The following is a 13,340-nucleotide window of genomic DNA, read 5'->3' as shown; positions in this document are numbered from 1 at the left end:
GCGGGGTGGGGGGCGTGGCCGGAGGGTTGCTGACAACGTCGCCGAGGCAACGGGGGCGGGGCCAGGCCGGCGGCGAGAGCCCCCAGCCCCTCTGCCCGGGCCGGGGCCGGCTCCACTTCTCCCGGCGCTGCCGCCCACCCGGACACGGCTCCTCTGCCCAGCCAGTACGGGCGGGCGCCTGCCCCTCTTCGGGGATGTCCCCGCTCCACAAGTGTCACTGGTGGCAGACCTGGGCGAATATTTCAGCGCGGCTCGGCCCCACCGGCGGACAGTCCGGTCCTGCCCTCCCGCTGGCTCGGGGCCGCCGGCTCCCTCTGCCGCGGGTTCGGTGGCCTTTTGGCAAAGCGCTGGCGGGGCCGGGGCAGCCCTGGCAGCAGGAGACTGCTGAATCCTGGCCTGTGACACTGCCGTGCTGCTTCTTTCCAGCCTCCTGTCACAGGTTCCCTCTGGTTCTTTTCCCCTGTCCAGCAGGAATGTTTTGTTACTTGTCCGGAGTGGCACGGGCAGGGGAGGGTTGGTCATTTTGGGGATGAGTTGCTTTGTCAAGCAGTGGAACCACTGAGCAAAAGGATGGGAACTGCCCGGGTTTGCTGGGTTTACAACAAAGTGTTGGCAGCTCTGTGCCCATCCCAGCACCCAGCTGCCAGGACGTGTTGCCAGAGCACCTTTCCTTGGGTGCTGCTGGGTTGTGTCTGCAGGTGAAGCCCTCCAGATGTGTCTTGGGCAGAACTGGCTCTGTTCAGGCATAGAAGTGCTCAGAGACACACAGGCAGCCTCTTCCCATAGACTCACCATGGCACAGCCCTGCCTGTGTGATGCTGGAGCACGCTGAGAGCTCCCTGCCTGCCCGAGGTCACCAACCCCAGCGCCGACACAAGGCTAAAGTCTTGTTCGTGGGCTCTGAGGAAGCTGCCACATCATCCAAAGAGACTGTCACAACAGCACAACGAAATGCTCTTTAAAGGTAGACACCTGGCAAGCGCAGTGTTTCCTGCTGAATAAACACATTGAACGAAATCCCAAGAATCAGCCTGGCTTGTCTGGACCATGCTGTCCTCTGATCCTTGCCCTGTCCCAGCCCACGGAGTGACCTTTGGACAGCACGCAATTGCATCAGACCCCGACATCACCACTGCACCGGGCCTGCGTAAGCCGGACGGTGGCTCCTTGCAGGGTCTTCCCCTGTGTCACTGCAGCTGGGTGAGCAAAGGGAGCGCACCAGGCTGCAAGGCTGCTGGACGCCTCTTCACACACCAGCAAATTCTCCACCAGCTGCTCCTGCCACGCTGAGAAATTGCCACACGGTGAAAACAAGCCTGACCGCACACAGAGCTGTAAACTCACCCGCAATTTCCTCCCCCCTCAGCTCATTTTTTTTTTTTTTTTTTTAAACAGAGTAATTGTGTTGAGGTCAGAGAGATAATCCTGATTTACGCCAGGGTTAATGTTTACGCAGGTACCAGTGACAAAAGAAGCTTGCAGCTCTTCATCTCCAATTTTGGTAAATCGGAGTTAATTGTTCAGCAGGACAGTGGGGTGACTGGCTGGTCACACCTTCTGTTTTGTGCCTTGACCCCAGATCTGCAGCTACAGAGAGAGACCTAAGCTAAGCAGACAGTATCGGGGCAGGTATTTGTCTTGCCTTAGTACCAGGAGCTCTGTATCAGCCTTTGGAACTGAAGCATGTGCTACTAAATGTTGCCACACGTTCACTGACTTCAGATCCACCAGTTCTTGGCTGCTTCAGGTGAGGGCAGTGAGGGCCTGGGTCTCCAGGGGGGCTCAGCACCCCCTGACTTGGAGGGGGCTGCCAAGGTTTAGCATTCAGGTTGGTGGGTGCCTTAGGTGTTTGCTCCGTCACCCCTTGCTCAAGGCTGGGTCAGCACTGGGTTAAGATAATGTTGTCCAGCACATTCCTGGTTTTCCCAGCAATGGTGAGGGCAGGGAATGGGCAGCGAGCAGCTCAGGTGAGCTCTGCCCACCTTGCCTGTGACGGGGGCAGAAACATGGGAGTTCAAGCCTGAGGCAGGATTGGTGCTGCAGCTGCAGCTGCTCACTTAGACCACTGGCAAGCAACGACACAGGGAGTCCCAGCAAAATGCACACACACAGCCCGAGAACCTGGTTTGATGCCAATATTTCCACAGCTTTAGCCTGTCCCTGCCACCCCCGGGAGCCCTCTGGGCACTAGGAGCGAGGGCTGCAACCAAGCAAGCAGCAAACAGTCACCTTGTCCTTAATGGGGGACAATGGCAAGAGCAGCCTTGGGCACTGCATTTGTCTTTCCCTCTTCTGCTGCTGTCAGGACCTGGGGGACACGGATCATGGTCCAATCAAGAGCAGCAGATGGCTCAGACAGCACCTCCTTGGCTTGGTGAGGACCCAGAGCTGCGGCTGGGGAGGGAACAGCCCACAGAGCACTGAGCCGGGTCAGGGACAGCTGAGGGTAGAGCAGGTGGGGAGTGCGGCCTCAGCTCTGCAGCGATTCCTGCTGCTGCGATGCTCACTGTGGGGAGGGATGCAACAGAGGAATGGGCTCCGTTGGCATTCTCTGTCCTTGCAGGGATGTGCCCTGGCAGCCATAGAGGGTTCGTAGGGCCAGGTGTAGGCTCAGTTCATTTATTTGCAATTTTATTTTGTTGCCTCCAATGGCAGTGATGCCCCGTGGCACAGCGCTTCCCTGGGAAGCTGCGAGGTGATGCATCCTCCTGGTGCTGCGCCTTTTCTGGTTGCAAAATCTCTTATGGGTTGAAAACTCATTCATGCCTTTGGGCAGCAGGTCTGGCTGCCAAGGAATACTGAGCAGCTAATGAAACACACAGAGTAAATACGTGGTGCTGACAGATAGAACTGACTTCTCACATTCCTGTGATATTTTTTTAAAGTACACTAAAACCCCCTCCTGGTGCATCAGGATCATTACCACTGGTTTTCCCAGTGCCCGATCACATCTTAAAGGAAGATGGGCTTGGTGATCAGGTCTCAGAAGCTGCTGTTTTACATATTTATGTTTTTGTTGTTGTCAGTGGTAATTCTCACCTCTCCCCAACACCCCTGCACACTCCTTTTGGCCCCGTGCAGAAGCATGGCGCGTCCTTTACACACAAAGTCAGAGACAACTGTTGAGGTAGCTGCGCAGGTGTGGTGAAACACCTGCATGACAAGAGGTGATGTCGCACCTGGATCAGGCTGTGGATCCAGCACGCGTGGGGCCCCACAGAACCGCGCTGCTCCTGTGGGCGAAGCGGAACAGCAACAGCAAAGGCAGGGAGCCCTGAGGCTGGTGCTGCCGCAGCTGGTGCGTGCTGGAGCTTCGGCCTCAGCGGGTGAACGAGAGACCGCGGTGAACAGCGCCCGCCTTCGGGGCTGAGAGGAGCAGAGACACACAGACACCTTTCCTGCCGGCTGTTGGACGCACGTTTTGGCGGCGCGGCAGCCAGGCCGGAGCAGGCAGGTGGCAGAGGGGACGGGAGTCTGAGGAGAAGGTGTGCCAGAGCACCGGTTACGTGTCCTCCCGCCCTGCTCGGTGCCGAGACTGGGCCGGGCCCGGTGAGGCCGCCGGCGCTGCGGCCTGGCGGGCGGGGCGGGCTCGGCTCCGCTGGTGAGGCCGCTTCGCTGCTTGTGGGGCTCACGGGCTGAGCACGCTCGGCCGCCGCCGGGCGGCAGGGAGGGAGGGCTGGGACAGCGGCACCGGACCCGCCGGGCCCGGCGCGGTGGGCGGGTCACGGTCGCCATGGTGACACTGCGCTGGAGCCCCGCCCCCCAAGGGCACCGCCCAACCAGCCGCTCCGCCTCCCGCCGCCAAGGGGCTCCGTCCCATTGGCCCACGTTGCAGGCCCCGCCTCCGCTCCCGTCGCTGCCAATCATCTGCAGCCACCGCAGCCCTGGAGCAGGGCGGGGCTCGGTGTGCGCACATAAAAGGCTCGGGCGGGCGGGGGGCGCAGCCGGTACCGGGTCTGCGTTCGCCATGGGGGAGCTGCTGGCGCTGCTTGTCCGGAGCCCCACGCAGCGGCACCCGGACCTGCGCCTTCGCGCCGACCCCGGATGGACCGTGCGCCGTCTTAAGTCCGAGCTGCGACGCCTCGTTCCCGATGCTCCGGTGAGTGCATGACCCCGTTCTCCGCATTTCCCCTCCGCGAGAGCCCCTTCCCACAGCCGTTGGGGCGGGGGGCGCGACACATCACGGCGGGAGCTGCCGTGGGGCTCCCGGGGCCGCCGCCGATTCGCTGTGTCGAGTCCTGCTGACACCTGCTCCCCGGGGTGTCCCGCACCGATTGCATCAGCTGCGCGGTGCTGGCGTGGGGCGCGCTCCGGCCCCGCCGGGGTTATTTTAGGACTTGGTTTGTTTTCTGTTTGAAGCGCTGTTAAATATTAACTGCGCGTTCCGGGACTGCGCGTCACGCGGGGTGTCGGGGCGGGGGCAGCGGGTCCCGCGGGTGCGGGCGGGCAGCGCCGGGGACACCCGGGGCTCCCGCCGGGTGGTACCGCGGGCGGGGCGGTCCGGCTGTGCGCGGCGGGGTGACGGGTTCGCAGAGCAGTTTGGGGGGAAAATGCAGAAATTTGACTTCCCTTCGAGTCAGGTGTCTTGAGCGCTGACACCGCGGAAGCGCAGCGAGCGCTGCACCCGCTGACCGCGCGTCAGCAAGGGGGCTTGCTTGTGCTTTTTCTTACCTTGCTTTCCCCAGGGGCAAGGGGATTGTCCAAAAGCAGGATCAGCGTGGTTTTGCTGCATGCTGTGCTGTGGTAGGAAGATTCCGGGTGACCAGCCGCTGGTGTTTATCTGGTGGGGTGTAGCAGTGGTTTGATCTCCAGTCCTGATCAGATTAGATGGTGCTCCAGACCTCTGCTTCTAAGAAACACAAATGTTTTTGTCTGGACTGTGACAGAGACAGTTCTGTGCCAAAGGAGTACTTTATGTCCCCCTGCTGATTTAGACCTTGTTGGTAATCCTGCACTTCAGTATTCAACTGTACTGCTCTTGTTAGCTGAAGATGTGCACTGCACCTTAATGTGTGGAGTGCTTCCAGCTGTGTGCCTCTGTCCATCTGGTTCCAAGTTGTGTCACTTAATGCTTTCATGTGCTTGGCAGACCAAGCCATCCTATTCTTTCTTTTATTTCTTCAAAGCCTGAAGAGGACCAAAAGCTGATTTATTCAGGGAAGTTGTTGCTTGATCATCATTACCTGAGGGAGTTGCTGCCAAAGGTATGTATAAAAAATATTTTATGCTGTCCTGAAATATATAAAGAAAATTTTTATTTTTTTAACATATCTCAATTTACATTTTAGGATGGGGAGTTGCATGCTCTTCACTTGGTATACAACTTCAGGAGTCCTGCAAATACACAAGAAACCAGTGCAGAGGTACTTGCACTAAGTTCACATACTACTCTGAATCTTGGGGTTGTGACTAAAAATGGGGAGTGTTAAATGGATTCTTTAAAAGTTCATTGGTACTTAGATTTTTCCTACTACTGTAATGGCAGTACTACTTTGTGGTAACTTGTTTAGAAATGTGAGAATGTATTTGGATTAAACTGAGTAAAAAATTGACTCTACAGTTCATCAGTAAAGATCCTCATGTCATCTGTTAGGAAATATTGAAACTATAATCTAGCTGTAACCTACTGGTTAGGAGAAATGCTTTCTGGTATATTCAGTTTTATTAAATAGAATATGACCTGTGTCTCAGGCTCTTTTGGAAGAGGCTGTGCTTGTGGGCAGGAGATGCAGTAGTTGAAGTGGTTCTCGTGTGTATATTTGGGGTGTGAGGAAGGCAGAAGGCTGTTAGCTGAAGAAATATTAACTGCTCTCATTAATGACTCAGCCAGTAGAGAGGAAGCCAAAGATGAATCTTAGTGCTTGAACTTTGTGCTTATTGGTCTTACGTGCAAATGGTGAAAACCAATTTTTGGATGTGCTAATGTGTCTAGAGGTGTTTATAGCTCAATATAGGCAGTCTGAGCTTATCCTAACCATGTCTGGTGGCTGCTAGATGTGAGCCAGCATTGGTATGGATATTATACACATGTATTGCTACAAAATTGCTCTTAAATTATATGGGCAGCAGGTTTTGTATGCAAGTACAAACTCATCATAGCTAAAAAGTCAAATTGTTGAGTGCAGTTCCTTCTGTTTCCTTCCAATTACATTGTAATAACCAGATGGGACCTGAGTGCATAAAAATTAGCACAGGTGTAGATCTGGTGAAAGTGAAGAGTAACATCAATTCAGTTTTATATGCCAGTCATTTTAAATGAGCTTCAAAATACTGATAGAGGCACTTGTGGTGTGGTGCCGAAGAGCAGTGTCAGGAGTGTGGGAACTGTGTAGCAGTTATAAAATCATATTCTGTGTGGTGTGAGCTTTTTGCATGTGGCTGGGGTAGCATCCTGAATAAACCTCGCTAACTGCATTGCTGTCCCTAGGTTAAAGCTGATCCACCAAAGTTATCGTCAGTAGCTAGCCAAGAACCATCTGTATCTTCCTCAAATGGTGAGAGACTGAGGTGCTCTTCTGGTGGCCAGTCTTTGGCAGAAGCCGGTAATGGGTAAGTATTCTTATATACATCACTAAGCTTTTTTTTTTAAATGTTACCTTTGTGTTGAATGCCAGCTCCTTATGCCACACTTACTGTCTTAAGTCCGTAACATGGGCCAATGATGATGTTATATATAAAAGCTTTAGTGGACATGGAAGAAGCTAAACAAAAATGCACTGCTCTGTTAGTTGGAAATCTTCCCCTTATTCATGTGGATAAAGAGATGTCTTTAATACACTAAAAAATATTGCATTTGGATGCACAAAATAGCAGAAGCTGTTTACATTGTCCTGTAATAAGTGACTCTTGCAGTTTATCCAGTATTTGCTAATGAATGCGTTCAAATTTTGACCAAGGCTGGAAACAACTCGGCATCCCTTCCAAAGCGTGGCTCCTGGCTTCTCTACGTATACAACCTACAGCATGCTTCAGATGTCCTGGTACCAGCAGATCTATGCAAGACAATATTACATGCAATAGTAAGTTTTATGTCCAAAGCTACCAGTAGGAAGTAAAAACTGTAATACAAGGAAACAGAACTTCTGGCAGTTCTTCCTTTTGATGATGGTTGGAAGACTTTTTCTTTTTAACTTATGCTGAATGGTGTGGGAATGTGCCTCTGTATGTGGTGCTTGGCTTATTGCTTAGGCCAGTGGTTTTGAATCTTGCAAACTGCAGATCTGATTCTCCTGATTTGTGGGAGCAGGAGTCCATAGAGTAAATGTTAATCCTGCTGATGGGCTGTAGCTTTTCACCATTTTTTGACTCTTTAAAGTAGCACACAGAGCACTGGCTGGAAATCAGTGGCAGAGGTATAGCTGAGACTTGCAGCAGCCTTCTAGACTGTCTTTAGATTGCTCTAAACATTGTTTTTGAAAAGTACTGAAGTTATTGTTCATAAAGTGGAAGGTGCCTGGCTTGACTTGCTGAAGTCACAACTGTTGTCATGGGTAGAACTAAAACTTGTTTTTAATCCTTCTGTAGTCTCTAAACTTGATACTCTCTACTTGGATGTGATCTGACTCTATACAATTCTGTGCCTGTGTTAGGTGTGAAAGGATTTGACTAAGCCTTACTCTGTACTTCGTGTTCTCTGGTTTCAGCTTGGCTTCTGCTGCTGCATCTGCTGACCCATCCCATGCACGACGTTCTCAGGAGATACCAGTGGCACCAGTGACACCTCCAGCTCCTCTCCCAGACCCGTTTCCTGCACAAAACCAGCCTGGAAACCAGAATGCTGCTGCCCAGGTTAATGCGGTGGCCAACCAGAACATGCAGATGAATGCCCAAGGGGGTCCCCTCATGGAGGAAGAAGAGGGGGGTGGCAATCGAGATTGGTTGGACTGGCTCTACTCAGCAACACTGTTCTACGTTTTTGTCAACATCATCTATTTCTACTCCAGTGTCAGCAGGTTCCTCCTGGTTATGGGTGGCACTGTTCTGATGTATCTGTAAGTGTATGGTATTACTTATTTTTGTATTTGGAAATATTTCAGTGAAGCACTGAGCTCTGTACTGTGGTCAGCGTTCTGGCAGTTGAGCTTCATATGACTCTTGTACCTGGAAAGGGTGAATCACTCCTCTATCCAGCTATAACTCAGGATTTAGCAAAAATACAAGTATAGCTGATGTTTGAAGTCTGGGAATAGTGTCTTAAAGCTGCAAGTCACATACCCACATGGGTTTTTCCGTGTTGCTTCTTTGGAGAACAGACCAAGCTAAACTGAATGCAGCACCCTGACTTGCCTTGAGCTTCTCTGTGGGGGAAAACTTGCGATAAATCTTAGAAGCACAATAAAAATAATGGGCCCTCAGCTTACAGGATTGGGATGTCTTGTTGAGAAGGGTAATCTGTGTTCTCAAATTCTTTAATCACCAGTGAAACACGTGATGTGGGCCTCTGAATTCCTGTTGGTAGATCTAACAGTTGAAACTGGAGCAGCTCATATGATCAGCTCTTGCAACCTCTATGCAGACTTGGAGAGTGAAAGTTAATTGCTTAATTAAGTCTTTACATTTCACTGTTGAGAATTCTGAAGTGTAACTTTGAACAGCTTATATTGTGGGTTACAAGGTGCAGGTGCTGTAGAGATACAGGCTTTTTCAAGAAAGTCTGTGTGGCCTGTAATGTTTTGGTAAGATAATGCTGTATTTTGCATGTTATTTGTGCCCCTTTTTTAGGGTGAGTATAGGGACATTCCCCAGGGCTGTACATGAGATGGTAACCCAGCAGGTTCTCGGTACCCCTGCCAGCATGCTAGATACACATCTGAATGTAGTGCTACTTATTTTGGATGTGAGCAGATGCTCAGTCTCCCCTCATGGTTTGGTGTTAACAGGAGACTTCGAAAGTACTTACTGGATCAGAGCAGAAAGAGACCTTAATATGCTGTGCTTGCTGTCTAGCTCTGAGCTGTCAGATGTTACTCGGACTGTGGCTGTGTAACAGGAAGGGGTAACATTTAAGCTGTATTAATAAAAGTCTACTGCCTTCCCCAGGCACCATGTTGGATGGTTTCCATTTAGACGAAGACCAGGTCAGCCCTTGCCAGGCAATGTTCCTCCTCAAGCTGCTGGAAACCAGGACCAGAACAATAACTTACAGGTATTGTCTTACAATTTTGTTTAAACCACAAGCATGAAACCCTATCAGTTTTAATTTCAGTTTACTAATTACATGTAATAGCAAAAAATTTTCTCTAAACTTTTGTTCGAAACTGTCTTCCATGGGCAATTGCCAGCCTGAGTTCTCCTTTGGTGTAGCTAATTCCTCTGTTCTACAAAATATTTCAGGCTGAATCTTTTATTTTTTATTGCTCCAGTCCTTTAGGATGTTGTAAGGCAGAGTGGTGTGTCACAGGCTGAACAGGTTCTGTAACTGGAGATGGGTTTACACTAGTACCTCGGTGGTAGGATTTGAGTGTATAAGCAATCAGTCTGGCATTTCAAGCTGATGCTTCTGGTTGATGTTAGTGAAAGGTAACTGTGAACACATAGTTCACCTGATTTGGTGCATCATGTCTGTCATAAACAGTGTTGAGCACACAGCATGAGTTAACTACTAATACTAGAGTGCAGCTTGGGTTTTTTTTTACTTTTGTTGCCTGAGGATACTTGCAAACTTTTCATATTGACAGTGACATTTGGGTAACAAAATGTGCTGTTTGACACATGATTCTTCTAACGCATTTCTAGAATTATCTTATTTACCAAATATCCTTTCTTTTGGCAGGGGGAAAATGTGGGCAGAGAAGATGAATCTCGGGCATCTCCTGATGAAGGACAAGTTTTACAAGAACTGCATCAGGCAAACCCTTCATTTGTGAGCACAGTGTGGATTTTTTTCAAGACTTTCTTTGCATCCCTCCTTCCAGAAGGGCCTGGAGTGACCCGCAACTGACTTGTCACCAGCTTATTCATCTGAAAAGAACGGGCTTTAGTCTACCTGACTGAATTGAGTGCCAACTGAGGAGTGAAAGTGGATAGTACTTTAACTTTCACTGACCAAGCAGAAAAAGCCACAAGAAGCCTTAAGTCATTACAGTCTAGAGACAAAGATGCTTGTCCTCATTCCAAAGAACTTTTTCTGTAGAGTTTATTAGGTACCTATGTAGAGGCTTGGCATTGTAAACTTGTGCACTAAATGCACAGGCTCTGAGCAGGTGTGCGAAAATGTTAGAGAAGCAAATTGCTTCTGTGCAATGTGATTCCTGTTGGAATGTTTCAAATGCTATTTAAATTACACTGAGTGTAGGATCTAAAATGCTAGATATGCATTAGCAGATTTTTAGGAAAGATCTCTTGTTAAATTGCTTCAACAATAGTTTAATTTTCTGTGTAAATATTTTCCTGTGAAGGATGTGTGGTGCAAATTCCTTGTTGGATGAAGTGGGGGGGACTGTAAGGCATTGACCTTCTGATAAGCAACTACTTCAGAGGGGTTGCAGGCTGCAATTCAGACAGTTTAAACACAAAGTTTAACTTTGTCCTGCCAGTCACGGGAGAAGAATGTGTTTAGCTCTATCTAGCAAGAATTTATGCAGGATGTAAACTTCATTCCTTTTGGATGCCAAGGCACAGCAGTCTAATGCCTGTGTTCAACTTTACATTCTTACTCTAGAGCAATTCCTTGTATTCATTGTGTTCCCTTTAATTTCTCGTATGGTTAAGGGCTTTGATTCCAATAAAATTTGCAGGCATTTATATCCACTTGTATACACTGTACAGAAATTAGACTGTGAAGCACAGGATGTACTTTCACCTTGTTTTTGAGAAATCATGATAAATGAGTTGGGATGTGAGGGAAAAGATGCTCACAGAGCCATAAACTCAGCTCAGTGTATTCTTCAGCAACCTTCAGTGTTTAAAGCACCTTGGATCGTTTGTTTGCTCACTGGAAGCTGCTGGTAGAGGCTGTGGACATCCTGAAGCAGGTAATTCTGCAGTTATTTGGAAAGTTTGGGGTTTGACCCCTTGAGCCCACTGTGTGAATCCTGGGGGCGCTGCAATGCATCCTCTTGGCTCAAGGATTTAACCTGCCTTGAAATGTGTGGTCAGGGAACAACAGCTACTGCTGAAACTTGAAATTCTTTTCCTCTGTGCTACCTGGAGCTGGCAAAACTGTCTAGTGGTGTCTTGTCAGGACCAACATGCATTAATGGGTACAAGCACTTGGAACAGCTGAACTGGTAATGGTTGATCTTGCCACTTCAGGTCAGACTGATGTAATTAGACATGTTTTGGTGTAACCTGTGGTCAAGTTTAATCTTAGTAATTTTTTAAATTGCTTTGAACAACAGTTTCCAAGCCTCTTACCAAGTAGTTCTTCTGCCACATCTTCAGTTTGCTGGAGACTTGGGCAAGGATAGGTAGGACAGTGTAAAATCTAGCAATAAAGCCTTTACATTCTTAGAGTGAAATAATTTGAGAGGTGAATTTTGTTGCTTTGGGTATATTCTGCATAAGCCTTTGAGCTGTTCTTGGAGGTGGAGTCCCCTTTTTTCTTGCCTTACTAATGGTAAGACTGTGTTTGGCAGTGCATTTTGTGGATAGTTTTTTTCTTCAGGGTGTATCTGATCACTTGAGTGTCTCAGCAAAGTGCCTGAAACAACTGAGATGTGCCTGGGCCCAGTCTCTGGAGCGGAGGGTACTCCTTGGCAGCCAGAAATTGTTTTGGTATGATTCAGGCAACAGGCACCAAGTGCTGGATTACTTGTGAAATGCCTAATGTGAGAAGTTACCAGAAACAGCAAAACATCTGTTGTCTCAAGGCTTTTGCTACTCCCACAAGCAGGCAGATTGGCTTAAAATTAGCTGGGAGACTAATTAAGCATAGCTAATACTACTAGAGTGATGTAGTGGGGCTCCTGGGCCTTAGAGAATGTTTTCTTAATGGCTCAGTGAAATTCATACCTCTCTGGGGTAGAGGGAAGCTGTGACTACAGCGGAGGACATGGGGCAAGTAATGTGACAGTAAATACTGTGTAATTCTGCAGCGATGGCTGCTGGTGCTGCACCAGGGGCCGGAGAGCAGCGCTGGGGCTCAGAGCCAGCCTGGGGTTTGGTGGGGCTGGGAGCGTGTTGTGGCCATGACTCCTGTCACTAACCCCTGACCAGGGAAGGTCTCAGCTTCACCTGGGAGCAGGTGGGGATGACTGAGGTGTGGGAGCAGTGGGAGGAACTGGGGCAGCTCAGCCTAGAGGAAGGTCAGTGTAAATACTGAGAGAATAGAAATAGTGATGGGAAGGAAGGGGGTGTAGCCTGTGTGCTAGCTGTGGGTGAGACAGTGAGCAGGAGCCTTAAATAAATTAGGGGAATTCAGGGTAGATATTAAGAAAAATGAGCCTTGAAACTTCAGAGCAAAGCTGGTGAAAGAGTGTAGGAATCCCAGAGAGGTTTTCTAGGAATAACATGACCCTGTGCTGGGACAGAAGTTGCAGAGAACAGAAAGCGCCTCAAGGCTGTAGGTTTAGGAAGCTGGGTTTGTCTTGGCTCACACTGAGCTGTGGGATTCTGCTGCCAGCTTAAATCCTCTTCATGCTGCACACAAATGTGAGTGCAGCGCAGCAGCCGCCAGTGCCCGTCCAGCTGTGGCTGTGCTGTGCAGGCTGCTCCGAGGGCCAGTGCATGGTGTGGGTGGTGATGGTCCATGGGGTGGCAAAGTGAGCAGCAGAATAAAACCAGCTTCTCTGCTTCTTTTTGTCCTGATATCCTCTGGCCACTTCCCCCAGTTGAGAGCACATCTGTCCTTGCTGGAAAACAAGTCAAGGGAGAAATGTACTGGCTGTATTATCTCAGGCATTTTTCTTCTCACTGCATAAACTTCTAATAGGCTGTTTACTTGGAGCCGAAGTCCTGTTTGTCACCAAGGGTGCTATCATGTCCTCAACTCATGGAGCATAAATATCATGAGAATGTGGTTGCTGCTGTGCAGATGTGTGGGGGAGCTGACTTCCCCTTTGCTCCAAAGAGCTGTTTCAGTTGTACACATGCTAGTTGTCCCTGTTCTCAGCAGCCAGGGACTTCCCAAGGGCTGTGCACTTGCCCAGGAAAGCCTTAAGAGCTCCCTCCGTTCTTTGCCCTGTGATCCACTTCTAGCTGTGAGGCTGGTGGGGTTTGCAGAGCTGTGCATCCAAAGGGTCTCTCCTCTGAGACATGTCAGGCCAGCTGGATGCCATCCCTGGGCTGTTCCCCCATTGTGTTACCAAACATGCCAACTGTACCTTCATTGCCTCATCCCAGCCCTTTTTCTTCATAAGAACAGCTCTTGAGATGTCTGCTGGTATTTAATGTTATCTGGA

General features: G+C 49.6%; 2 protein-coding genes across 2 annotated transcripts in view; one reads left to right on the top strand and one right to left on the bottom strand.

Moving 5' to 3' along the window:
- POLR2C (RNA polymerase II subunit C) overlaps positions 1–13,340 on the bottom strand; it is a 210,199-nt gene that overhangs the window by 72,694 nt on the left and 124,165 nt on the right. The window lies entirely within an intron of this gene.
- On the top strand, positions 3,934–11,467 carry HERPUD1 (homocysteine inducible ER protein with ubiquitin like domain 1). The gene is made up of 8 exons (XM_082063005.1): positions 3,934–4,099; positions 5,127–5,204; positions 5,289–5,363; positions 6,428–6,549; positions 6,897–7,019; positions 7,644–7,991; positions 9,040–9,145; positions 9,773–11,467. Exons 1-8 carry the CDS (start codon positions 3,968–3,970, stop codon positions 9,938–9,940), a joined length of 1,152 nt encoding a protein of 383 aa, XP_081919131.1. The 5' UTR covers positions 3,934–3,967; the 3' UTR covers positions 9,941–11,467.

The sequence above is a fragment of the Streptopelia decaocto genome (genome assembly GCF_964273445.1).
Source record: "Streptopelia decaocto genome assembly, chromosome: 11".
Taxonomy (NCBI): Eukaryota; Metazoa; Chordata; class Aves; order Columbiformes; family Columbidae; genus Streptopelia; species Streptopelia decaocto.
This window is presented reverse-complemented; position numbering and strand designations above follow the sequence as displayed.